Source organism: Erythrolamprus reginae, chromosome Z (assembly GCF_031021105.1).
Source record: "Erythrolamprus reginae isolate rEryReg1 chromosome Z, rEryReg1.hap1, whole genome shotgun sequence".
Lineage (NCBI taxonomy): Eukaryota > Metazoa > Chordata > Lepidosauria > Squamata > Dipsadidae > Erythrolamprus > Erythrolamprus reginae.
The window spans coordinates 97083085-97109509 of record NC_091963.1 but is presented as its reverse complement, the minus strand read 5'-3'; the positions used below and the strand labels follow the sequence as shown (position 1 = coordinate 97109509).

The window sequence follows — 26425 nt, the reverse complement described above, 5'->3', positions numbered from 1 at the left end:
TACAGTATGAGGGAGAAGTATTTCGTCAGACACCGATTGTGCAAGTTCTCCCACTTAAAAAGATGAGAGAGGGCTGCAATTGACATTATAGATAGACCTCAACTATGAGAGACAATATGAAACACATCCAGAAAATCTTATTGTCTGATTTTTAATGAATTTGTTTGCAAATTATGGTGGAAAATAATTATTTGGTCAATAACAAAAGTTCATCTCAATGCTTTGTTATAAATCCTTTGTTGGCGATGACAGGTCAAACGTTTTCTGTAAGTCCTCACAAGGTTGGTACACACCGTTGCTGCTATTGGAGCCCCAGATCAAGGGAGATTATCAGTGGTCTTGTATGACTTTTCAATTTTCTAATTATTGTTCTCACAATAGGTTTGAGTTTGTGGACAGGTGTCTTTTATACTGATAACAAGTTCAAACAGGTGCCATTACTACAGGTAATGAGTGAAGGACAGAGTAGCCTCTTAAAGAAGAAGTTACAGGTCTGTGAGAACCAGAAATCTTGCTTGTTTGTAGGTGACCAAATACTTATTTTCCACCATTTGCAAATAAATTTGTTTAAAACCAGATAATGTGATTTTCTGGATGTGTTTTCTCGTGTTGTCTCTCATAGTTGAGATCTACCCAGGATGTCAATTACAGGCCTCTCTCATCTTTTTAAGTGGGAGAACTTGCACAATTGGTGTCTGACTAAATACTTTTCCCCCCACTGTAAATTCATGTATTTTCTATATAACAGTGAAAACAGTTGTGTCACATAGAAACATATTGTCATAAGAACATCCTGTATAATAACACTCTTTAAATGCTTTGTGTCCAGAAATATTAACTTTTCTACATCTGACTACTCTTGGAGAAATATTGACAATATGTACAAGATTACTGTATCTTTTGCAATTACCTAAATACAATATCAATGAGCAGATTAGGATTGAGGGTGGAGAGAGTTTTCAAAGTTCGCTGCCACTGTGTTTCCATGAAAATAAGACCCTGTCTTATTTATTTATTTTTTTGAACCCTGAAATAAGTGTTTGGCCTTGTTGCCATGCATTCAAAAGCCTGTTTAGGATTATTATCAGTTGATATCTTATTTTGGAAAAAACAGGGTAGACTCTAAACTAGTGATGGCAAACCTTTTTTTTCCTCGGGTGCCAAAAGAGCATGCGAGCGCGCTATCTTGCATGTGCAAGTGCCCACATCCATAATTCAATGCTTGGGGAGAATGAAAACAGATTCTCTATCTCACGGAGGCCACTGGAGGTCAGAAACAGCCTGTTTCCAACTTCTGGTGGGCCCAATAGGCTCAGGTTTTGTCCCCCCAAGCTCCAAAGGCTTCCCTGGAGCCGGGGGAGGGAAAAACGCCCTCCCCCATCTCCCCAAAGGCTCTCTGGAAGCCAAAAATGCCCTCCCAGACCCTCTGTGCAAGCCAAAAATCACCTGGGCAGCACATACATGCACATTAGAGCTGAGCTAGGGCAATGGCTCACGTGCCAGCAGATATGGCTCTGCGTTCCATAGGTTCGCCATCACTGCTCTAAACCGTCCAGTTCGTTGTGGGAATAGCCTTAGGCCCCTTTCTATGTACTATATCTTATTGCTTATCTTTCTTATATGCACACATTCGCAAAGAGATGCAAACATATATACAGTTTTTAAATGTTCATTTTATGAATTGAATCCAAATTAAAGAAGTATGCAATAACTTTTCCTGCAATGTTGGAAATGTGAGTGCATTCATTATAAAGACATTCCTAGTCTTGCAGATAGCTGTAATGTCAGTGGAAATAGAAATGAAATAAAACTGTTCATAAATCATAGACGATAAACTGAAAGAGTCATTTACTGTATTTTTCGGAGTATAAGATGCAAAAGAGGCTTAAAATTTGGGTGCATCTTATACTCCGAATGTAGCTTTTTTGAAGCTTTTTTCCCCAGCCCTAACTAGGTGCTAACTATCTTCCCAGTTTTCTATTCCCTCCAAAAAGGTTTTTTTCCAGCCTTAAATCTTTGTAAGCTTGTTTCCATTCCTACTCTCTCTGAAAAAGTCTTTTTCAGCACTAACCAGGAGATCAAATAATGTGCTGAAGCTGAACAGATTAAGGACACTAGTCAGATGAATACCTGGTAGGTAGATTTCTTTCCCTATTTTCCTTCCCCATAGTAAGATGCATCTTATACAGTACTCTGAAAAATACGGTATGTCAGAGTCCAAATGTTTTTCTGTGCAAACTCCAGTTAAGACTCTTATATATGAAGTTGTATAGCCATAGTACATGTCCCCAGAATGATTCTAGTTCAGAAGTAGTAAAATGTTTTTCTTCACTCAACAATAAGAGAAATTGCTTGACTTCACATAAACTATGCAACTAGCTTCATGCAGCTTCTAGACATTTCTATATAATTGGAATGACTTATCATAGTTTTTGTATATCATAAAGCATCCTTCTTTGAGCTAGTGTTCTTCAATTTCATTGGGTTGCTGCAATTCCCATTATTTCCCAGACAGCTGGAGTCTGACTAGCACATCTGACTGGGGTTATCTGATTTATAATTAGATCACTATAGTTTCTTATCTCGGAGTCCAAGTCTTCCAGAAGTTAAAGGCTTCAATTTGGCAGATGTTCCATCCTTAGTTGGTGTCAATGAACTATGGGACTTATGAAAGGAAATAAAACAAAGTATTAGCTTGATAACTGGTTTCAGGTGAACAAAATTTTATGAAGTCTGCCACAGATATAAGTTAAAGTTTGGAAGAACTTTTAACGGGGCAAAATGCCTTATAGTTACACATCAGTTTCATGCAGTTAATGTTCCTTACAAATGTGTTTGCTTCATGTTTGTGTGAAGTGGACAGTATGGCTGGCAGGGTAGAGATATGCAACCGTTGAGCTAGAAAAGTTACTAGAAATCAAGTTTCCTGGAAGTTTGACCTTCCTTTTTATTGCCTATCTTAAAGAAAGATATATAAAATCAAATCCTATTTTACTGTTGACCTTGAAGTATGATCCTGGAACTTTATTGCAGTGCACAAATTGCCACCAATAATATATGAAGAAATTGTAATGCAGTGATATACAATATTGTGTTCCAGGATTTCCTTGGCACTTGCTCTGTTCCCTGCTATTTTCCATACTTAAAAGATTCCTTTTAAGCAAATGTTTGAAAGGGGAATGCTTCAAGAGAAAGAGGCTGAAAATATAGGTCTGACTAATATTCTGAATGTAGCTTTTTTAAAGCTTTTTCTTCACTCCCAACAAGGTGCTAAGGATCTTCTCGGCTTGCAGGCTTTTTCATTGTTACTCTATCTGAAAAATTTTTTTCCCACCCTATATCTTTGCAGACTTTTTTTCATTACTACTTGTCCAAAGAATGTTTTTTCCAGCCCTAATGAGGTAGTAATAATCTTCCCAGTTCTTATCAGTTTGCAGGTTTTTTCATTGTTAATCTCTCTGAAAAAGGTTTTTTCCAGACCCAAGTTTGCAGGCTTTTTTTTCATTGCTACTCGCTCCGAATAAGGTTTTTTTAAGCCTCAACCAGAGGATAAAATATCGTGCTGAAGCTAAACAGACTAAGGACATTAGCCAGATGAATACCTGGTAGGCAGAATTTTTCCCCTATTTTCCTCCCCGCAAACCAAGGTGTGTCTTATACTCTGGTGCATTTTATACCCCGAAAAATTACAGAACATCCCTTATTTCTAACACTTTCTCTCATTTGGATTGACCTTCCCATGGTAGCCATCTTATTTATCAAATCCATCCCAGTCCAAAAAGAATAGCCAGGACATAATAGTAAAAATAGAATCACAAAAAGAAATACAGGTTTCCAGTTAAATCTCTATAATACAAGCAATCCCTGTGTGAATGGTGATAGCTTGCTTTTTTACTGCTGAAAGCAATGCAATAGACATTCTCCAATCCGTGCCAGATATAAATAATCTAACAAACAGAAAATATCTCATGAAGATGTGATGGGAGGGAAGGATGGAGGATTAAATTAGTCGACCTGTGAGGGTTTCCTTCTTTTGAAATAGCTTAGTCAAGAAGAAGTAAGACCTTCAGAGAATGATAAATTAAGGATTCGTGTTGATAACTTATTATCGATAATTTGAATTTATTGCATTATTGGTGGCATTGTTCTCATGTACACCAGCAGTTGTTTTAGATTTAAGTATAATACATTTTCTAAATAAATCTATTACTTAAGGAAGTAGCATCAGCACCACTGTATTTCCACCATCACAGCTGAATCACAGAAAAAAGAGAGACTGAAGTGAATATAATCAGTGGTAATATATGTGTGAGTCTACCAAACATTCCACCAGATTTTCATAGCAATTACATTGTTCTACCTAAGGAATTAAAATATAATTCAAATCTCTGTCAAATATAATAAAAGCAGAGTAAATAAACTGCAGACATGGTTGTGATTTGGAACATCTTGTTTCTGCCATTAAATCACCAAAGAAGCAATCTGAGCTCCAGGAATTTAATTTAATTTTGTTGAATTGTAGAACTGGTTGAAAGTAAAGCCAGTACAGTCTTACCATTAAAATTTTAGCCTAAGTTCAAGGAGAGCCACATTCATATTACTCTGTTCGTGAAGCCTAGAGTGGCATTGGAGCAGTCACTTTTCTTTCAGCCTAGCCCTAGCCTAATTTACAACGGTCCTCGACTGAAAAAAAGCAAGGAGTATAAATACTACCTTAAGCCCTTAGAAAAAACTTGGGATGTGGATTTTTTTTAAAAAAAAAAAAATCCAACAGAAAGTTCAGAAAAGAACTGTCATATTGGATCAGTGAAAAGGCCCTTCCTGTTTAGAAAAATAAGTGCTGGATACTGAAAACTTTTAAACCTAAAGGTTTGCCTGGACACATTGAATCAGTATCTCTGTGTCATTTCTAGTTTTAGTTACCGTAGTGTACCATTATGTTATTTTAATCCTATTACTTTTTCAATTTTGATAAATTTGTTGGAATCAAGTGGCATCAAAATTGAAATAATAACAATCCTGAGAAGTTGGTCATAGAAAACCCGAAGCATGGTTTTAATAATGGGTTTTTAGATGTCTTTTAATATATTGGATTTGTCTCATTTTTGTTGTGAGCCGCTCCGAGTTTCTGGAGAAGGGCGGCATACAAATCAAATAATAAAAAAATAATAATGCCCTTCTAGAATGTTTTTTTTTTAAGATTAAGATTGCAGTCATACTGTTTATAAAAACGTATTGGTGAGATGTTGAGTGAGTACAGTGATAATATTGCATTTATTTATTTAGTATCTAGCCATTTCAACATTGCATAGCATACATCACAAAAATATAAAACAATAAACTATATAGAATAGAATTCTTTATTGGCCAAGTGTGATTAGACAGACAAGGAATTTGTCTTTGATGCATATGCTCTCAGTGTACATAAGAGAAAAGATACGGAAGGAATGTGTGCATGCTCACACACAGTTGCTGAATAATCAATTACTCTACATGTTAAAATAGCCAGGTAACTGGGTCCTTAATGCACTTAGAGCCCCAGACCTGGGCTAAGAACTATATTTTCACAACCGTACAAAAGACCAACAGGATCAAAGTCATCCCAATCTCCGAAGGGAGAATGTTCCAGAGGGTAGAAACTACAGTTGCGAAGATATGTCTTGTGGTCCCGCCAGCTGATAGTGCTCAGTTGTCAGAAGCTGTAGTATGCCCCTGCTGCTGTACTGAAAGAAACTATAGAAATAGAAACTGATAGAAACGGCTGAGACAAGATGATTCCTCGATTAACTTGGTCCCAAGCCATGAAGGGTTTAAAGGTGACAACTACCACCTTGAATTACATATATTGGCAACCAAATGCTGACACTATTTACTATCTGCATTTTACTTAAAATATAGTTTCTGAATGAATTTCAAGGGTAGCCCCAAGTACAGCATATGGTAGTAATCCTGACAATAGATCCAAAGGGCATGAGTGATTGTCAGCAAAGCTGTCCAGGAATATGCACAACTGGCTTATGACTCACAGGTGTGCAAAAGCTCTATCCAAGAGAACCCCCTCAAAAGACAAATGAAGTCCATCTGGGACAATAGCACCTTATCCAGAACCAGAGATGGAAGAACCTTGTAACCAGAAGACCAAAATGCTGAAGATCACTTAGTCTTGTCAGAGTGGAATCAAAACAGATAAAGGTGGATATGATTAATATGTTGGTGATATCTCACCCCACCCAGTGATCTTATGTAGAAGTTAAAAAGGAAAGGGGGGGGGGGGATAGTTTTGGAACATCATTTCTTGGAATCCATAATTTATTAGACTTGCAGGAAGGTTGATTAAAATCAGTGCTTCTCAATTATTTTCTATTATGCCCCCCTCCCCAGGAAGAAATAAAGATTTCGTGTCTCTCCAACTCTCCACCGGGACAATAATCTACAATATTCAGGACATTTTCGCTGAATTCAAGCATCTTATCAGCATGATTGAGGTGTAATGAGTTTAAGCTTGTTTAAGTGGACAGCATGTCGGCTTGATGCCGTCCGCTGCCAGCATTTTTAGACAAAGTAAACATACCAGTCTTTCCTTGTCTCCTGTCATAGTCACAGTGAAGGCAAGTGCTACATACGCTTCCTCATATTTCCTCATCTTAGCTTTGTGTCATTATCTCCATCTCTCTCTTTTCATCCCTGTTAACTTTTTCTATAGTGTATCTTAAGGGTTAGTTATCTGCACTTCATATCTCCTGCTCTGTGCTGTGTGTTAATGTTTGGTGCAAAAAAACCCTACTTCCCTGGGGTCACATCCCCCCCCCCCGACTGGCATTTCCCTGCACTTCCTCCCAGGGAAATGCAGGGCGGGGGATGCCCCACTATTTGAGAAGCATTGATTTAGATCAAGATTTCAGCTACAATCCTAAATACATACAGTGACTTTCCAGAATCCATTGGAGATATCATATTTTTTACCTCTGAGGTAAAAGGATGAACTCAACCTTGTGGATTGAAATCTGAATCAAATTTCTCTCTCCAGCCCTTCAGGTTTTTATATATCCCACTCTGTTATCAGATTGGGGAGAGAGAAAGGCACAATGGGAAGAACAAGAGTATGAGTAGATTGGGGAAATTCATGGCAACTATGAAGGAAAATAGTTCCCCAGATTGGGGGAGAAGAATTCTATCTACCAGAATGGTTCTAAACTTATCAACTGCATCGTAGGATTGCTTTGTGAATGATTGAAAAACCAAGAAAAATATGTATTTAAATTTATACTAAGGAAAAACTGATTAACATTGCTAGTTTAAAAAACTATTTCATTGCCATTTTTCAAGGATAATAAGTCCTGCATAAAATTAGTGAAAGGTATTTGCTGATGGCCACTACCTATATTTTCACAAAATTGATTCCAGAAGTTACCTTATGTTACAAAGTTCGGAAGAGTATTCAGTGTTATCCAACAATAGTTTAATCCTATCTGCATCAATAGATTTCTCCATGCTTAATGTTTGTCCAGTCTTATCTAAATTCAGTTTCCAGCCTGGGCTATGTTAATTTTGCTCCAGATTTCACAAATTCTGGAATGTTTATGGGATTAATATATGGAAAACAGAAGTAGAACTATGTGCTACCTATATACTGGTATGTAGTATAAATAATCCTCCAGCAGTATCATATAAATGCTAATATGGGATACAGCAGAACAAAACAGTTCTGTTTTTGCAGAATAAAAAAACCCTCAAACCAATAGCATTTTATGAACCCATTCTGCTGTACAGATAAACACTGCATGACTTTGTCCCTAAACATAATCTAAAATTTATTCCAACATTTTCTTGCTTTTTCATGTGCAGCCCAAGTATAATCATTCATTTAAAGAAACTATAATTTAATCAATCAAATAACTTGAAGTATGAGACTTTTCTTCATAACCTTTTAAACAAAAAACAGATGCATCTGATAGACTACTATATTGTAAGTAACCTATCCATTGTTAGATAGAAATAAATTTAACTAATAAATAATAGTTTTAAGAAAGCACAATGACACATTTTAATGAAATAAAAATTCTTTTAAATCTAGATAATCCATAAGAGCTGCCAAATACAAATCTCATCTATTTTTTATAAATGTTGGTTTTATCCATTCTGCAATCTCTTGTGACTTTAACTAAATTACAGGCTTTGACCTATGTGTAGGATAGTACACATGTCCATCATGCCCCAAGTCCATGAGAAAGGCGGTCTATAAATCAAATAAATAAATAAATAAATATTCTCTTTTATCAATGATAATTAGGACTGGAATTTCTGTTACTCAATGCAACATCACATGACTATCGTTAAGTGAATCCCATGCCATGTCATGTGTTCCCCACTATTACCTTCCTGACTTATCTAGAAAGTCAGCAAAGAAGGTTGCAAATGATCACAGAGATGCTAGTATCATTTTAATTGCAAGGACTGGCCATAAATATCACTTGTTCAATCAATGCCATTGTAAATTTGAATGGTTCTTGAATGAGTGCTGGTTCATTAAGGGCCTCCACCTGATATTTTTTAGTATACACTAATACTAGTGAAGCAACACAATGTAATGAATTCTGTTGAAATCATACTGACTATATTTAATATTTCATTGTCCCATTATAGTGGAATATAGAATATATTGTCTTACTGGATGGAGACATGTTAATCTTACTTTCTGTCCCTTACACTTGTCATCAGTATCAATACAAATTTCTTGAACTTTTCTTCCTGTAGTGAATATTATCATGTTTTAAGCACTTCGTGCATTATATTTATGGATACAGCTTATCTTTCACATTGGCTAAATCAGAAAAATATTTGCATAATAACCTACTTACATTATTATCAGAGCATCTACCTGAAATATACTTTGAGATATACTTCCATATTAAAATGTTGGATTCCACTCTTATTTATTTAAATTACTTGAAATGAAATTAATATTTTTTTAAAAAATCTTTAATGAATGTGCTTAAGCAGATAGAAAATAATAATGTTTACATGCATTAGATATGTAACTTGGCTTTCCACCAGTACAGCTGTGGATATTTAAAGTAATATAAAATATTTTAATTCTCCAAATATTTGAGTATCCAAAGTAATGAATTAAAAAATATGCTGGCCAAAAATTTCAAATTTGTTGAAAAGTTTTTCAATACTTATTAAATACTGCATAAAATTGTGTGACAACAATGAGAAATGTACTCAAAATATTTAAATTTATCATTAGATAATCTCAAATGAAATCCTATTCATTATCTAGGAAAAGGTGTCCAAAATGTGGATATTCTGAAATACATATGTGAAAATATTTTTGCTTGCTTTTGATAATCCCTAATACTATCCACTGCATATTGTACATAATAACATCTATGTCTGGCTATATTCATGCAGTGTTTAAAATAAAGTTAGCAGAATCCTAAGCCCCCACCCAAAAAAAAATTGTCAGGGAGGACGGTCTGAAACTAGCTCCAATGTTGGAGAGAAAAAAAAGATTTTCATCCTCAGTGGGGACAGAGAAAAATTTCCCCCTTTCCTGCTGAGCTTGTCTAAATATTGCCTACATTCAGGACATAATTATCTGTGATCCAAGATTTTAATGTTTGTTTCTTGGTTTCTTTGTCAAACATATAGAAGATAGCAGATATAGGTACAAAGAAAGTAAGTACTGATGAATGGGAACAATAAGACAGGAATGGTAAGGGTGCTGGTGCACATACATGCCCCTTTTACAGATCTCTTAGGAATGGGATGAGGTCCACAGTAGACAGTTGGAGGCTGAAGCTGTGAGAATTTGAGGCTGTAACAACTGAGTTGGGTAGAGCATTCCAGACATTAATCACTGTTGCTGAAGTCATATTTTCTGCAATCAAGTTTGGAGCTGTTTACCTTGAGTTTATATCAATAGTCTATCAATCTACTTAATATCAGCAAGATGTTCCTTGCACATATTTCTTACACCTACACACACACACAAAATCTAGTTGGGAATGTAAGGAAGTGTACAGATTATAGAACGTTATCTTGGATTTCCTCCAATGTAGTTCTCTGGCTAGATCTAAAGTGGGATCCTAAGCCTCTGAGTTAGTAACCTGAAATCTCACGATATTGCCCTATAAAATAATGACTTCTTGGAAATGTACTTCAGTAATTAATCATATAAACATAGATATATACTCAAATAGATATCCCAGTGGTATTTTGAATTTTAAAAATATTATACTATAATGGTTTTAGAAGCTAACCTCAAATTGAAACAACCTTTCCTCTAAAAGCCTGATGGCACTTGCCCCGTTGGTATTATTCTCAGATCTTATTGCCAAGACATTACTGAAGCCCAATATATGAGGTGCTTCAACCCCATTGCATAATATGAGTATTCTTAATTGTATTTGATATTGTTTTTTATTTAGACTTTTTATTAAAATGGTTGTTAGGCACCCAGAGATACTTGTGTTGCTTTAGCTTTAGTCTAATGCAGGGGTCCCCAAACCTGGCAACTTTAAGACCTGTGGACTTCATCTCCCAGAATTCTTCAGCTCAAGCTTCACTCCCAGAGAATTCTGGGAGTTGAAGTCCACAAGTCTTAAAGTTGTCCAGTTTGAAGACCTCTGGTCTAATGGAACACCTGAATTCTGATCTTCTTGGTCTTAAAGCTACACATTACTTAACACATATCATAGCATAGTCTTAACCTATCTCTCACAGCTGTGTGAGGATAAAATGAATGTGCAAGCTCCCTTGAACTCATTAAAAAGGATAGGAATAATAATAACAGCCCATAGTTACAATATGTTGTAATAATTAAAGCTCTGTTGCTGATCTTTCTGTGAAAGAGTGTTATCAATATCAAGCAGGTCTCATACTTTAAAATGTTTCTACCTACCTGGTCTTTTTGTTTTCCATTAGGAAAGTTTGGTATTTGAAAAAGAGGAAAGGAAACTATGCATTTCATCCACCACCACAAAATAGTTTTGTAAAATGGGTTATTAATTTATTTAAAAAATTTATCCAGAAGTTTATTTTTTTACTTAGAATTTACTATATTTGTAATTTGAGGGGTTTGTGCAAGTGTTCTGAAGAAGATCCTTTGCAGTATACAGGTGAAACTTGAAAAATTAAAATACTGTACAAATATTCATTTATTTCAGTAATGCAACTTTAAAAGGTGAAACTTAATATATGAAAGATACTCATAACATGCAAGGCAAAATAGTTCAAGCCATGATTTTTCATAATTGTGATGATTATGTAGTATAGCTCATAAAACCCCAAATCCACCATCTCAGAAAATTAGAATATTACATCCCATCAATAAAATAAGGATTATACATGGAACAATATCGGACCTCTGAAAAGTATAAGCATGTATATGTACTCAGTACTTAGTTTGGGTCCCTTTTGTAGCAATTATTGCCTTGATGTGACATGGCAGGGAAGCTATCAACTTGTATATCTGCATTCTTCGGTCTCATGTCTCTTTTCTTTTTCTATAGGGTTCAGGTCAGGCGATTTTACTGGCCAATCAAGGACAGTAATCCCATGGTCATTGAACCAGGTTTTGGTGCTTTTGACAATGTGGGCAGGTGCCAATCCTGCTGGAAAATTGAAGTCACCATCCCATAAAGCTCGTATGCCGATGGAAGCATGGAGTGCTCCAAAATCTCCTAGTAGACAGCTGCATTGACCCTGGACTCACACTGGACCTCAATCTCTGTTGATTTGGGGAGCCATGTCATCTGCTGATGTTGGTTTACTGTGCTTCATTAAGTCTACAGTCAGCGAGCCATTTACTGGAAGATTTTGGAGCACTTCATGCATCCTTACGTAGCTGAGCTTTAAGGGGATGCTGACTTGGCACCTGCCCAAACTGCCCAAAGCACCAAAACCTGGTTCAATGACCATGAGATTACAGTGCTTGATTGGCCAGCAAACTCGCCTGACCTGAACCCCATAGAGAATCTATGGGACATTGCCAAGAGAAAGATGAGAGACATGAGACTGAACAAAGCAAAAGAACTAAAGGCTGCTATTAAGCATCCTGGTCTTCCATAACACTTCAGCAATGCCACAGGCTGGTAGCTTCCATGCCACGCTGCATTGAGGCAGTAACTGCTGCAGAAGGGACCCAAAACCAAGTACTGAGTACATATGCATGCTTATACTTTTCAGAGGTCCGATACTCTTCTATGGACAATCCTTGTTTTATTGATCGCATGTAATATTCTAATTTTCTGAGAAGGTGGATTTGGAGTTTTTATAAGCTGTACCCCATAATCACAATTCTGACAAATCTTGGCTTGAATTATCTTGCTTTGCATGTAAGGAGTCTCTCTCATATATTATGTTTCACCTTTTAAGTTGCATTACTGAAATAAATGAACTTGCATGATATTCTAATTTTTCGAGTTTCACCTGCATGAAGCAGCTTCTTCAACTGGTGAAAAGATCCGTGTTAAGAGATGCTAATGTAAAAAAGGGCTGTGGCTTTCAGTTGCTCTCACGGGCTGCAAGTATTCAGCAGTCCAGTTTTCAAGTAGAAGATATCCAGGACAGTTTGCCTCTGCAGTCTGAGATCGCTACTGTTTGTCATACTATTGATCCTTACCATAGTTTGGAAGAAATTAAAAAAGAGCTGGAGTGACCTATGCAAAATAATAAAAGATGCTTGGGGCAGAGCAAAGTTATTTTTTTACGGGCACAAATTAAATGCATACTTTAAGCAGAATCACAGGTTCTGGTTTAATCCCTGGAACTGGAGTATGATCAGGAATTACTCTATGAGAGAGAGAGGGATGTTAAGAAGTAATTGATAAGAGGCCAAAATAATGATAAATTGTAGAATAGGTGCTTCCCTGTTCCTTATCATAGTTGTATATCTACACTTCTAGTTGTACCATGGCTCCCCCTTTTTCTCCCTCTCCTTTTAAAGTTTGGTTAAGTGAACTGCTTTAATATGGACCATATCCTACTTCAAGTTCCAAAGCTACCAATGCATAATGATTTTGACATCATCATTAATGGATGATTGAAGGGCAATGTATAAATCACTTGAAAATTAATTAGGGTTGGGAGGATGATGAATCAAGGAAAGTCAAATAATGAAAGCAATGTTATGTTATGCCATTGCCCTGCAAGCCCAATACTTTTGTTCATGCACTATAATACACATCAATACAGAATGGCAGAGCTTGCAGCAAAATAGTGCAATGTTGTTTTCATTATTCCTTTTAAAAGTATCGGCTTCCTTAATTCTACCTTGCTTTTTAGCCCAGTTTCTTTAGGCAGCATGAAGTTCAGCTTGATGAATCTTTTTTTAGAGGTGAACTAAACTGAGAAGCTCACTTTGTTCGTTGTTTTATTTCTCCTTCGGAGAACTATGAAGTATTTGTGCTTATTATTATTATTATTATTACATAAGGTTTGAGATATTTTATATTGCAGTAGGAGAAGAGCAAAAGGGCAGGCTGCCTTCTACACATGCTTTTCCTTAGTCCCATACTGTCAACTCAGAAAAAAGAACAGCACAGCTGTTATTAGCCAATTATTTTCTCCTCCTAAAAAGAACACACCCAGGGCACAACACTCACTTGGTTTGTTTTAAAGAATGTGGAAAAACATCAGCAATAAAAGCATTCAACAGAAAGCATATAGAGGTTACCTCTACTGACTGCTGGGGATAAATTGCACCATCGTGTATCGTCTTCTAATATGTTTTTTAAAATAAATAACATATCCTCGTTGTTCTAGTTACCAATTCTATCCATAACCATTCATTTTAGATATTTTTGATGAGATGACAAGAAAAGAACTTTGCACAGACACTTACTGTAAAGTTTGTGGGGCTATACTGCAGTTTGAATCGCAACGAATAGCACACTATGAGGTAAGCAGGGGTGCTGCCCGGACGGGGGGGAACAAAACAGGGTAGCAAAAATGGAGCTCCACCCCAGAGCGCCCAATTTGCACTGAAAGATGTTGAAAGAAAATGCAGGGTGTCCTGTATAAGCCACACCCACAGTGTGGTAGTAAAAATTTTGGTAGCCCTTCCCTGGAGGTAAGCCTTAATACAGAACATGTCAATGAGATTTTGACCCCATGGTTCCTCAGATATGGAGGATTCTCCTTTTACTGACAAAGATACTTTTTAAAATGAATCAGATGTTCCTAAAAAAAACCAACCCATAACTATTCATTGAAGAACTGCAATACCTATCAAACAAAAAGCTACTGGCAGTCATTTCATTACCAAACAGATCTCATCAAGTTGGCCTTTGATTTAGAAGCTTCACATAACAACAAAAAAATTAACTTATCTAATACAGATAGTCCTCAAGCAGGAGTGAAATGCTCCCAGCCTGCCTGTCGTTGGAGAGCCAGTAGCAACAGCAGCACGAGGCTTTGCCCTCCCGCCCTGACTCCACCATTTGGGCTCTTTTAACTTCTGGGTAAAAGAACCCAAATGGCAGCATCCAACTGGGTAGGCAAAACTTGGTGTTGCCGTCGCTACAGGCTTGCCGACGACCGGTGGGCACACCCAAACTGGGAGCATTTCACCCTTATCCTCAACTTATGACCACAACTTAGCAACTCTCTTGTTAAATGAGACATTTGTTAAATGAATTTTGACACCTTTCTTGCAATAGTTGTTAAGTGAATCAGTGCAGTTAAGTGAGTAACACAGTCGCTAAGTGAATCTGGCTTCCCCATTGACTTTGCTTGTCAGAAGGTTGCATGACTCCAGAACACTGCCACCGTCATAAATCTGAGTCAGCTGCCAAGTGCCTGAATTTTGATCATGTGAATATAAGTAAATGTGAAAAACTGTCGTAAGTACCTTCTTTCAATGCTGTTGTAACTTTGAACAGTCACTAAATGAAATGTTGTAAGTTGAGGACTACCTATATTTTCCCTTACTTTGTCCAGTGGCCCCACCAGAATAAAGCCATGAAATTCAAACCATTGTTAGATATCATATGGTACCAGCCTCTGAAACATTCTTATTTTTCCTCTAAAGTTTACCAGTTGAGCCCTAAATGTTTAAAAATCTGTAGCAGCAAGCAAAATCTGTTTATTTTTAAAATTCAAAAACTAATATTTCTCTTTTACTACACTCAACAGTACTGAGGTTGGTTTACACAGTTTAAAAGCAGCAAAAACTAATGTAACAGAAGAACAGAGGTAGAAGGGACCTTGGAGTTCTTCGGTTTCAACCCCCTTCTCAAGCAGGAAACCTTATACCAGTGGTGGCAAACCTTTTTGCCATTGGGTGGCAAAGTGGAGGGCATGGGGGATAGCATGCATGCATTCCCACACCCATAATGTGATGCCTCCCATGTACCCTGGCCACATGTGCCTTCATAACAATATCCCCGCTAATAATAATAATATAATCATCATCATCATCATCCCAGCAACCAGTTAGGTCCCACAGAGTTGACCTTCTCTAGGTCCCGTCGACTAAACAATGTCGTCTGACGGGACCCAGGGGAAGAGCCTTCTCTGTGGCGGCCCCGACCCTCTGTAACCAGCTCCCCCCAGAGATCAGAATTGCCCCATCCTCCTCGCCTTTCGTAAGCGCCTTAAAACCCATCTCTGTCATCAGGCGTGGGGGAATTGAGATAGTCCTTCCCCCCCAGGCCTATACAATTTATGCATGGTGTGTTTGTGTGTATATTTGGCTTTTAATAAGGGTTTTTAGTTATTTTAAATATTAGATTTGTCATATGCTGTTCTATTATTGTTGTTAGCCTCGAGTCTATGGAGAGGGGCGGCATACAAATCAAATAAATAAATAAATTATTATTATTAATTAGATTTGTATGCCACCACTCTCCAAGGACTTGGAGCGGCTCACAACAACAATACAGTGTACAAATCCAATGTTTAAAAACAATTTTAAAACTCTTATTATAAAAATAATCACACAACCCAAACAAACCAGACATAAAACCATAATAGCTAAGGGGTATATCAGCACACACGATCCCCATCCCCCCCCCCATTGTATGTGTGTATGACACCACCACCCCATGCACAAGTGTATCACATACACAAACACACACCCATTGCCCATTTGGGGGCATGGCAAGCCTTCCTTCAGACCAACGTGTCTCTTACTCTGGTGCCAGATGCTCCTTCGTCACAAACTCAGCTTCTGCAGCACCACGGCTTGTTCTCGGTGGGTGGTGAGGGTGGTGGTGGTTCTCCCCCAGAATCCCCACTGCAAGTGGGAGGCTCCTCCTCTCTGCTTGCCCGCCACCAAAAACAAGCAGCTCTGCCCCTTTTTTACCTTTTCAGACCAACTCCAAACAAGAGGTACACAAGCTTCAGCAGCTCTTGCGCTGCTACCTGCACCTGTTGCTTGGAGCTGGTCTGGAAAGGGAAAAATGAGGCCAAATTAGATGGGACTCGCCCCATCCATGTGCCTTCAAACAAATCTCCCTCCGGTAGCCTCCACGCTGAACTATGTGCCACAACAATGATCACCCAGCAAACAGCCTGTCTCCGAGCTCTTCCAAGCGCTCTCTTTTTCCCACAGTGAACAAGCTGGGAGGGAGGGGAAGCTGCGTGTATCTAAAAATTGTAAAAAATCAATTAAAATATTTTTTTAAAGGGGGGGGGGGGCGAAAATTGCTTCCTACTTCTCCTCTACCTTCATGTTGTAACTGGAGGATTCTCCACCAGAATCCCGGTTGCAAGCTGGCAGCCCCAGGGGATTGAATTAGGTGGGACTCGCCCCACCAAAGTCCTTCCAAATGGATCTCCCTACGGTAGCCTCCCTGTTGAACTATGAGCCCCAACAGTGATCACCCACCGAAATGGAGCTCTACCCTCTGAGTTGTTCCGAGCAGCCTCTCTTTCTGCAGCAAATGAGCTGGGGGAAGCATAAAAAATGCTTCTCGCTTCTGTATCTGCATGCTGTTACTGGCTCTACCTGGATAGATCTGGCTACTACCTGGCTGGACCCTGGGCAGCGCGGCACTGCAGTAGTCACATCAGCTGTGGCCAGCCAGGTCTGCCACTGCACTTCACCTGCCCCGTAGCAGCATCTTGTTGGTATTGAGAGGGTAGAGAGCCAGTAACAGCATGCATGTAGAGGAGAAATGGAAAGCGTTTTTTGTGCTCATTCCCTGCAAGAAAAAGCAGGCACTCAGAAGACCAAGCTCTGTTTGGTTGGGGATCACTGTTGGGTAGCGTAGTTCAACAGGGAGGCTACTGTAGGAAGACCCGTTTGGAGGGACCTGGGTGGGGCGAGTCCTGCCTAATTCAACCCCCTGGAGCTGCCAGCTTGCAGCCGGGATTCTGGAGGATAATGCTTCTGTTACAGCATGTAAGTAGAGGAGAAGCGGGAAGTGCTTTTCGCACACCCCAGCTTGTTTGCTACAGGAAAAAGAGGATGCTCGGAAGAGCTTGGAGGGCAGGCTCTGTTTCAGTGGGCGATCACTGTCAGGGCACGTAGTTCAGCTGCATTTTTCCATTTCCTGGCAGCTCCAAGCAAGCAGTTCAAGCGGCAGCGCAAGAGTTGTTAAAGTTTTTGCACCACTTGCTTGGATCAGGTCTGGAAAAGAAAAAGCCTCTGGCGGGGAGGGAGGGAAACGATGGCCATAGGGACAAGATCTAAGTATTGCCCACAAGATCATATGCTGCAACGTCCTGCCTGTCGGCGACTACTTCAGCTTCAACCACAACAACACAAGAGCACACAACAGATTTAAACTTAATATTAACCGCTCCAAACTTGACTGTAAAAAATATGACTTCAGTAACCGAGTTGTCGAATCGTGGAGCTCATTACCGGACTCCGTAGTGTCATCCCCAAACCCCCAACACTTTACCCTTAGATTATCTACGGTTGACCTATCCAGATTCCTAAGAGGTCAGTAAGAGGCGAGTGCAAGTGCACTAGAGTGCCTTCCGTCCCCTGTACTATTGCTCTCCTATATCTCCTATACCTTTCTTCTATTCCTATATCTCTTCTTCTATTCTTTCATTGATATGTTCTATTACTATATCTTCTTTTCTATTATTTCCTAGATATATTTTACTATGAGTATCTCCTCTATAACCTTCATCATGTATTTTACTATGTGTATATAGATATATACCCACTAAAACCCTCATTGTGTATTGGACAAAATAAATAAATAAATTAAATAAATAAATAAACACAGTAATGGCCACAGCACTGGGGACTTGCACAGCCAGTGGAGCAAGCCAACGGGCTTGGCTTGAGGTGGCGGGGCCGAGAGTGCCACTGCCGGCCAGGGAACAGCGGCAACCAGTGGGGAGGAGTCCAGATCAGGGGGTCATCTGTGCAGGCAGCCCACCACTCCTACCCTCACCATTTGCTGGTCTACCAGTTCTCCGGATTGCCTGGGGCCACAGAAGAAGCCCGCTTGATCAGGGAAAGAGGGAAGCCCCAACTTACCTTGCTCTGTTCCCTGAGGAAGCAACTGGTGGGATCCCCAAATCAGACCAGCTAGCCCTTGCACATGCATACTCTGGAAACAGGAAGATCATCTTCCTGGAGCACTCATGTGCAATGATGGAAAGCTGCTCTTTCAGTTTCCGGCACACCTGTGTGCATGAAAACCAGCTGACTAGAGCACCGGAACTCAGAAGAGCAACAAGCAACAGCTTGGTATGTTGGGAGAAATGGCTCTACGTGCCACTTCCAGCACAAGCCATAGGTTCACCATTATTGCCCTATACCAGTGATGGTGAAACTATGGCACAAGTGCCACAGGTGGCACACGGAGCCATATCTGCTGGCACGCGAGCTGTTGCCCTAGCTCAGCTCCAATGTGCATGTGTGTGCTGGTCAGCTGATTTTTGCCTTGCAGAGAGCCTCCAGGGGGGTGGGGGAGGGCATTTTTATCTTCCCCCAGCTCCAGGGAAACTTTTGGACCTGGGGAGGACGAAACATGATCCTACTGGGCCCACCAGAAGTTGGGAAACAGGCTGCTTCTGGCCTCCATGGGGCGGGGGAAGATGTTTTCACCCTCCCAAGGCATTGAATTATGGGCATGGGCACTCGCGCATGCGTGACAGCACCGCCCACGTTTTTTTCGCCATCACTGCCCTATACCATTTCAGACAAATGGTTATGCAATCTCTTCTTTAAAACGTCCAATATTGGAGCATTTATAACTCCTGGAAACAAGTCTTTCCACTGATTCATTGTTTTCACTGTCAGGAAATTTCTTCTTAGTTCTAGTTGCTTTTCTCCTTCTTTAGTTTCCATTGATTACTTTTAGTTCTGCTCTCAGGTGCTTTAGAGCCCCTTAGAACAGGAAGACCAACAGGTGGCATTGATCAGTCCCAATACAAGTGTTAAGCATACAATAATCCTCAACTTGGCAAGTCAGATGGTGAATTGCATCGCCCTCCATTATGAACTGACAAATAATTTTGTCATTAGAAACTCAGTTCTATTAATAGCCTCCACTACAGCACCAGGCAGTCACTCAATCTTTCTGTAAATCCCTGGGTACTGAAATTAAAGGCTCCACTCCTGGATTATGTGTGTATACAATTGTTTTTACATATTTTTAAAGGCGTGCTCTGATATAAAATTGACCCTTTTGCTTTTCAGGGCAAAAGGCATGCACAAAAAGTACGGCTTTATTTACAAATGCATACTGAACAAAAGGACAGGCCGCATATGAATTTCCAGGTAATCCCATTTACATCAATAGGATGGTTGCATATGGGACACAGGATTTGTGCCTTGTAGCTTAATTTTATTGACCCTATCGAAGCTGTGTCATGACAGAGGAAAAGATTAAAGATCCCTCATATGCATCTGCTAATTCAGATCACATTTACCCTAATCTTGTTTCTATTTACTATAGCCTTAATTCAATTTTCTCATTGGTCAACAAATCTTCGTATGATAAAGTTAGCTAAGGGTTAAAAAGAAAATAGTATCATTTTCTTATTTAGAAGATGTTTTTAATTCCATCCTGCAGTCAGCCATTCTTTGTCTCTTAGACAACATGAGTGAGAGGGAAAAATGAATGACCATGGTAAATTTATTTGTGGACAAACATAACTTTGTTGGGTGTCTTCAATCAGAAGCTTGAAGATACCTAACAAATCTTGAAATTATCCAGAGATGCTTTATTTTAGATTCTTATGCAAAGCAGGATTTGACATCCTAAGAATTCAGCCAATGTCTATTATGATGATGAATTAAATAGCTTTTCACTTTGATTTCAGAAGAATCCAAATATGGACAAAAATATGTATTGCAAACTTTGCAACATGGTCTTCACATCTCCAGTTGTTGCTCAATCACACTATTCGGGAAAGATCCATGCCAAGAAACTGAAGCAGTTGTCAGATCAGACTCAGCCCATACAGGATGTTCAATCAGAGAATGGTAAAGATCTAATAATGAAATTCCCTTTTTTGTCAGCTATTTTAGTGAGCAGATGAAGCATGGATTGTTTAATCATAATACCAATGCAGCTGAAAAACAAATCACATTAAATGTCCTTATTTTGTTACTCTTACATATTTCTCATTTTTCTTTTCCCTTTGTAATTTCATACAGTTCAGTGAGAAAGAATTTACCTGAGTAATTTATAGGAGATGCTATTCACAATAATTTGTCAGCCAAAAAATTAGATACACATAAAAATATGAGTAGATTTTCTTAGAGGCAGTCTAATGGTTCCTTAAAAAGTCCATTTCCAATCCTGACAGGTTGGACACTTTTTGTTCTGATTGTTTTGCCCAAGGAGACTAATCTTTCTGCGTGGCCCTTTTTCACAGATTCCTCTGCAATTCCAATTCTGCCAGAGGCATCTCTTGAAAAGAACTTGCAACAGGATGTTGATTCTGAGAACCTACATTCATCCTGTAGAACTGCTATGGATTTAGATGATCCAGATAAATATTGCAAACTCTGCTCTGCACCCTTCAACAACTCATTTATGGCCCATCAACATTACGTAGGCAAAAAGCACAAAAGAAATGAATTACGTAAGAAATTGGTGGCTGAAATCGGAAATCAGGCTATCCCCTTGGAGTCCAAAACCAATGGTAAGTAGTATCAAAATAAATATTCCCCTTTATATCAGGTGAGCATGGCTCAGAAACAAGGTATACCATCAACTTTTCCTTCCATATGCTGGCCCTAGTTGGACATCTTCCTTTGGGAGCCCATTGACTCTGGTAAAGAGAATTTATGGAGTCTACAGAGAGGGGCGGCATACAAATGTAATGAATTGAATTGAATTTCTTTCTTGCTTTGGCTGTTTCTCTGTACTTTTCTTAAAATCCAGTATATTGTTGCCTACCTTCGGTCAGAATTTTCTATTTCAGTAACAATTTTATCATGGCAGTGCATTTGCAGTACTTTGCAGACACATACATTTGATCATGACAGACGCATTTGCAGGCACACCGAAGTAGACACAGTTGCTAAGTAATTTTTTATTGCAACGAGGCAGATAATAGTAAATAAGATCGTGAATGTCTGGATATTTCCACTTGGAGTTCAAGAGAACAGTTCATATCCATTCCAGTCAAGTCAAAGAGTCAAATCAGAAGTCCAGAAGTTTAAAGATTAAAAAACAGAGAAACATAGGAACAAGAATCACAAGCTTGAATTTTGAAAAGAGTGAAGACTGAAGACAAGGCAATTACATAAACCTATCTACAGGCAGTTGACTGCAAGTACTTTGGCCTTGCATTTTGTCCAGTGAAAAGCCTCATGGGGGTTATATTTCTCTACTCACTATTGCATGCATGGAAATTGAGGCTTGGGTATCATGCCTCATCATCTGGCTGCTCCAGTTGATCAGGAGGTGGGTATCATTGATCAGCCTCAAATGCATCATGACTTGATGATTCCTGAAGTTGACAATGCACAAGCTTATCTGGAGCAGCATTGTCAGAATCAGATTCTGAGTCTAAATCATAGAACAAGTTTACAAAGATTTCCCGTAAGATGTCTGTTGTTTAGGAGAAAGAGCATCATTTTTACTGCATTTTCTTTAACCTGTCGCTTTTTTTTTTTTTTGCAGCACTTGGCGTGGGCAACTATATATGTGAAACATGCAACATCAGCCTCACATCCATAGAGATGTACCAGTCACACATGCAAGGAAATAAGCATCAGGTTAAGTAAGTGTTTTCCTGGCCCTCCATTAGAGACTTCAGGAATACAATATGAGTATGTGGATACTGAGCAAAAGAAAAATTGCTGGTTAGAATTGCACAGAAAAAATGTGAACAAAGTTCACAATGTTGTAGCCCGTCCATGTCCTGCTCAGCTCCTTACCGACTTCATGGATCAAGAAAAGGGTGCGTTCTCCACTTGCACTGCTTCGGAGAGTCCAACATGGGTTAATCTTCAGCCAAGCTGGAAGGGACTGAGTTAAAAATTAGCATAATTTACTGGTCCAACCCCCATGCTGCCCTCTCCGGGTCAGTCTAAAAAACTCAGTCATAGTGTAGGGACACATGAGTTTTTCCTCCTAGGACTCTTTGAGTCTAGGGGTAGTTTTAATTGTTTTTCTTATTTGTTATTAATTGTATATTTATCTGTATTAACTGTTTGAAATAAATGTACTAACTGTACTTAATGAATTTTTCTCCTTTCTGTTTCTATTCCAGATTTATGGAGCAACACACCTCGTGTGATTGGGCCCCTGCTCTGTGGAGTATGGCCCCAATTCGGCTTTCCCAGCTCGGAGCTTGTCCCCTGCGTGGGGACAGCTCCCAAGGCTGGAGGTTACCGGTGATGAAGGTCCCTGGCCTGCGAGGCCATACCGTTCCTTGCAGCAGGAGGAGATTCAAATCTCCCGCCACAGAACGACACCGGCAGAGGTCCCCGGCCTGCGCGGCCATACCTCAGGGCGAGGCGTTTTTTCTTACTATGCTGGGCCAGAGCGAGCGATTGGAAATTCCCGCCCAAAAACGCCGCCCGGGATCGGTTTTAAACCGATTATTCCCCTTTGCCGCCTGAGTCGGCTACATAAGGGAAGGGCCATTACAAGATGGCGCGGCACACAGGGAGCCGCCATTTTGGATCAACCGACTTCCGGCCGGTTCCTAGAAGGGCAGGAAGAGACCGGATTTCCTGTTACACAGGAAAAGCAATTGCGGTGGCCATTTTTCGCTCGGTAATACTGGTTATAACAAAGAAAAGGCTTTTTTCCTCCATTCTCTCGTTACGGAGGCTTGCAATTATATCCCCAATGGCTGATCTTCCACAGCAGGGGACAGCAGAGCCCTCAGCCACAAAGGCCAAGGAGAAAACACACTCCTCAAAGGCAAAGTCAAAAACCTCTCAGTCATCATCTGGATTAAGAGAGGCCGAGCGTCGAATTAAAGCATTGGAGGAGCAACTTGAGGCTCAGAAACAATGCAATACCACTGTCTCATCGGTACCAGGTCAGAGTGGGGGTGTGATAACTGGGACTCCTCCAAGACTCCCAGAAGGAAGTGGTTTGGCAACAGACAGGGACTGGTCCCCAGATAGGTTCGGGGGCCCATCCCAGGTGGCAGACCCTATAAGACCTGAGGTTACCAGGCCATCCTCTGTCTCGCCTGCATGGCACATGCCGCCCCCACCATTGCCTACTGCCACATTCACCCCAACAGCTGCGGGGCTCAGATCATCCCCAGATACCTGGCAGCGCCTGCCACCAGCCTTGCAGGATATGATTGCTTCAGCATATTCACATGGCATAGTAACGGGAGTGCAACAAGCAACTGCACCTCCTGCCCCACTAAATCCTACTCCTCCTCCTTCCCTGCAAAGGAATATCTGGGCAGCACCGGCTCCCCCATCCCCTGCTCATGACTCCTTCCTAGAAGATCCTGCATTCAGAGGGCAGGGCTCAGAGCCAGATGATGGCCTATCTGAGGATGAGGGAGCACCCCCGGAGCCACCAACATATACAGGCCTCTTTAGACCCGCTATCTTTCGCGTACTGCTTAATAAAGCAAAGATGACTGTGGCCTTGGGCACCCCTGAAAAGCCCACAGATTCTGCATCAGCCCCTCCTCCAGCCTCGAGGGTACTCACGGAGATCCAAAGGGATGCTGACCTTATACCAGCCCCTAAGCTCTTTTTGGACAATGTACAGAGGCCTTGGCAATACCCAGCAGCTGCTCTAGGCCCAACAGCTTCTGAGCGTAAATTTTATGCATTTGAACCAGAATTGGAAAAGTTACTTGAATTTCCAACGGTAGATGCTCCGATTGCAGCTCTAGTATCTAACGCATTAGTTCCTTCCGAGGTGGCAGATGGCCTAAAGCCGGAGGACCGGAAGGCAGAGGCAATTAACAAAAAAGCTCACCAGATGTCGGCATGGGCCCTCAAAGCAGCTTCGGCAGCCTCATTTTTTAACAGAGCTTCGGTCCTTTGGCTCCAAGAAATGCTCTCTAAGCTGGGACCTGAGGAGGGTCGCCTAAGGCAAGACCTTAACAAGCTGCTAGCTGCGGCAGAATTCTCGGCGGATGCCACTCTGTCTGCATCTCGTTTCTCCTCACGAGCCCTAGCAGCAAACCAGTCATCCCGACGCTTACTCTGGCTCCGGACTTGGCAAGCTGACGCCAAGTCCAAGGGACGTCTAGCCTCGGCCCCATTTGATGGGTCAAGATTGTTTGGAGAATCTCTGGACAAGGTCCTTGTGGAAGACAAGGACAAGAAAAAAGTCATGCCTAGATCTTACAGAAGGCAGGAAAGACGCACTGCCCCATATTCTAGGCGCCAGCCCTTTCGGACCGAATCTTCCCCCTCTGCACCCCAGGCTGGAAGATCTTATACCCAGGGGTCCTACTCCCAACTGTCCTACAGAGGAGACAGAGGTGGATTTGGAGATAGGAACAGACAGTTCCAACAATCAAGGAGGACCTATAGAGGTTCCAACAGAGGAGGCTTTAGAAGGAACAAATGACTCTGCCAAGTCAGTTCCCATAGGGGGGCGGCTGCAGCACTTCACCGCCTCCTGGGCATCTATGTCCACCGACACTTGGGCCATAAATACCATAACTCAAGGACTCGCCCTGGAGTTCACCCTGAATCCGCCAAACAGATTTCTGGAGTGTCCGGTTCTCTCCAACAATCACAAGCGCAACCTCCTTTACCAAGAAATTCATCATCTATTTCAGATCAGAGCCATCGAGAAGGTTCCTCCACACCAGGAGAAACAGGGGTATTATTCCATAGTGTTTATAGTACCCAAAGCCTCAGGGGGTTGCCGCCTCATCCTCAACCTGAAGCAGTTGAACTTATACATAAAATACCGAAGGTTCAAAATGCACTCTCTAAGGACTATACTATCCGCAATACGTCAACAGGACTGGCTGACGTCAATAGACCTCAAAGAGGCATACCTCCATGTCCCAGTGCATCCAGACTCCAGGAAATACCTTCGCTTTTGTTTCGAAAACCACCATTTCCAGTACAAGGCGATGCCTTTTGGCCTATCGTCAGCTCCCAGGACTTTTACAAAGTTATTGGACATCCTCACCGCAGAGCTACGGACACGCTCGCTACGACTGATGGCGTATCTGGACGATATTATTATACTGTCCAGCAGCTACAGCCGGGCACGACGCGACCTGTCAGAGACTATGGAGACCCTGGCAGAGGCGGGGTTCTCAATCAACTACCAAAAGAGTCATCTCATACCGACCAGGTACTTACCTCACCTAGGTACCTACATAGACACCATGGAAGGCAAGGTCTTCCTATCACCAGACCGCCAGGTCAAGGTCAGGTCGCTGATCACAGAAGCGCAACGCAACCGTACAGTAACATTGGCCTTTCTGTCCCAGCTGTTGGGAGTTCTCATCTCCTGCATAGACATTGTTCCCTGGGCCAGACTGCATGCCAGACCACTACAGTGGTTTCTCATTCCTTTTCAACAAAACCGGACCAGCCACTCTTCCAGATTGGTGACAATCTCACAAGAGGTACGCAAATCACTCCCATGGTGGAAGTCGTCGGCGCTACATCAAGGATCGCCGTTCCTACTACAACAAGAGGTGACGATAACTACGGACGCGAGTCTCTCGGGTTGGGGAGCTCACTCCGACGTAGGGATGGCCCAAGGATTATGGAGTCCAGAGGATCTAACATGCAGCAACATCAATTACTTGGAACTCAGAGCGGTCCACCTGGCTCTACGACACTTCACAGACCTGGTGAGGGGCCGAAATGTACTGATACTTACAGACAATGTGGCAACCAGGGCACACATCAACCACCAAGGCGGCACGAAATCAGGTCGCCTGATGCGAGAATCTCAGTCCCTGTTCAGGTGGGCAGAGCAACACCTCGCATCTCTGCGAGCAGAGCACATATCCGGCACCTCCAACATACAGGCGGATTGGCTCAGTCGGACCACGATCGACCCGACAGAGTGGAGCCTGAGTT

At 40.9% G+C, this 26425-nt stretch overlaps 2 protein-coding genes across 5 annotated transcripts in view; both read left to right on the top strand.

The window, feature by feature from the left end:
• Nucleotides 1–26425, top strand: part of IMMT (inner membrane mitochondrial protein) — a 348633-nt gene that overhangs the window by 106432 nt on the left and 215776 nt on the right. The gene's annotated exons all lie outside the window — the stretch shown is intronic.
• KRCC1 (lysine rich coiled-coil 1) overlaps nt 1–26425 on the top strand; it is a 46907-nt gene that overhangs the window by 13135 nt on the left and 7347 nt on the right. For 3 of the 4 annotated variants that reach the window (XM_070766941.1, XM_070766943.1, XM_070766944.1), the window contains 5 exons: nt 13803–13906; nt 19619–19699; nt 20245–20407; nt 20803–21072; nt 22059–22158. In XM_070766941.1, the coding sequence (XP_070623042.1) occupies nt 13803–13906; nt 19619–19699; nt 20245–20407; nt 20803–21072; nt 22059–22158 (718 nt within the window). The remainder of the gene's footprint in view (nt 1–13802; nt 13907–19618; nt 19700–20244; nt 20408–20802; nt 21073–22058; nt 22159–26425) is intronic. The other variant, XM_070766942.1, reaches the window with a different exon arrangement.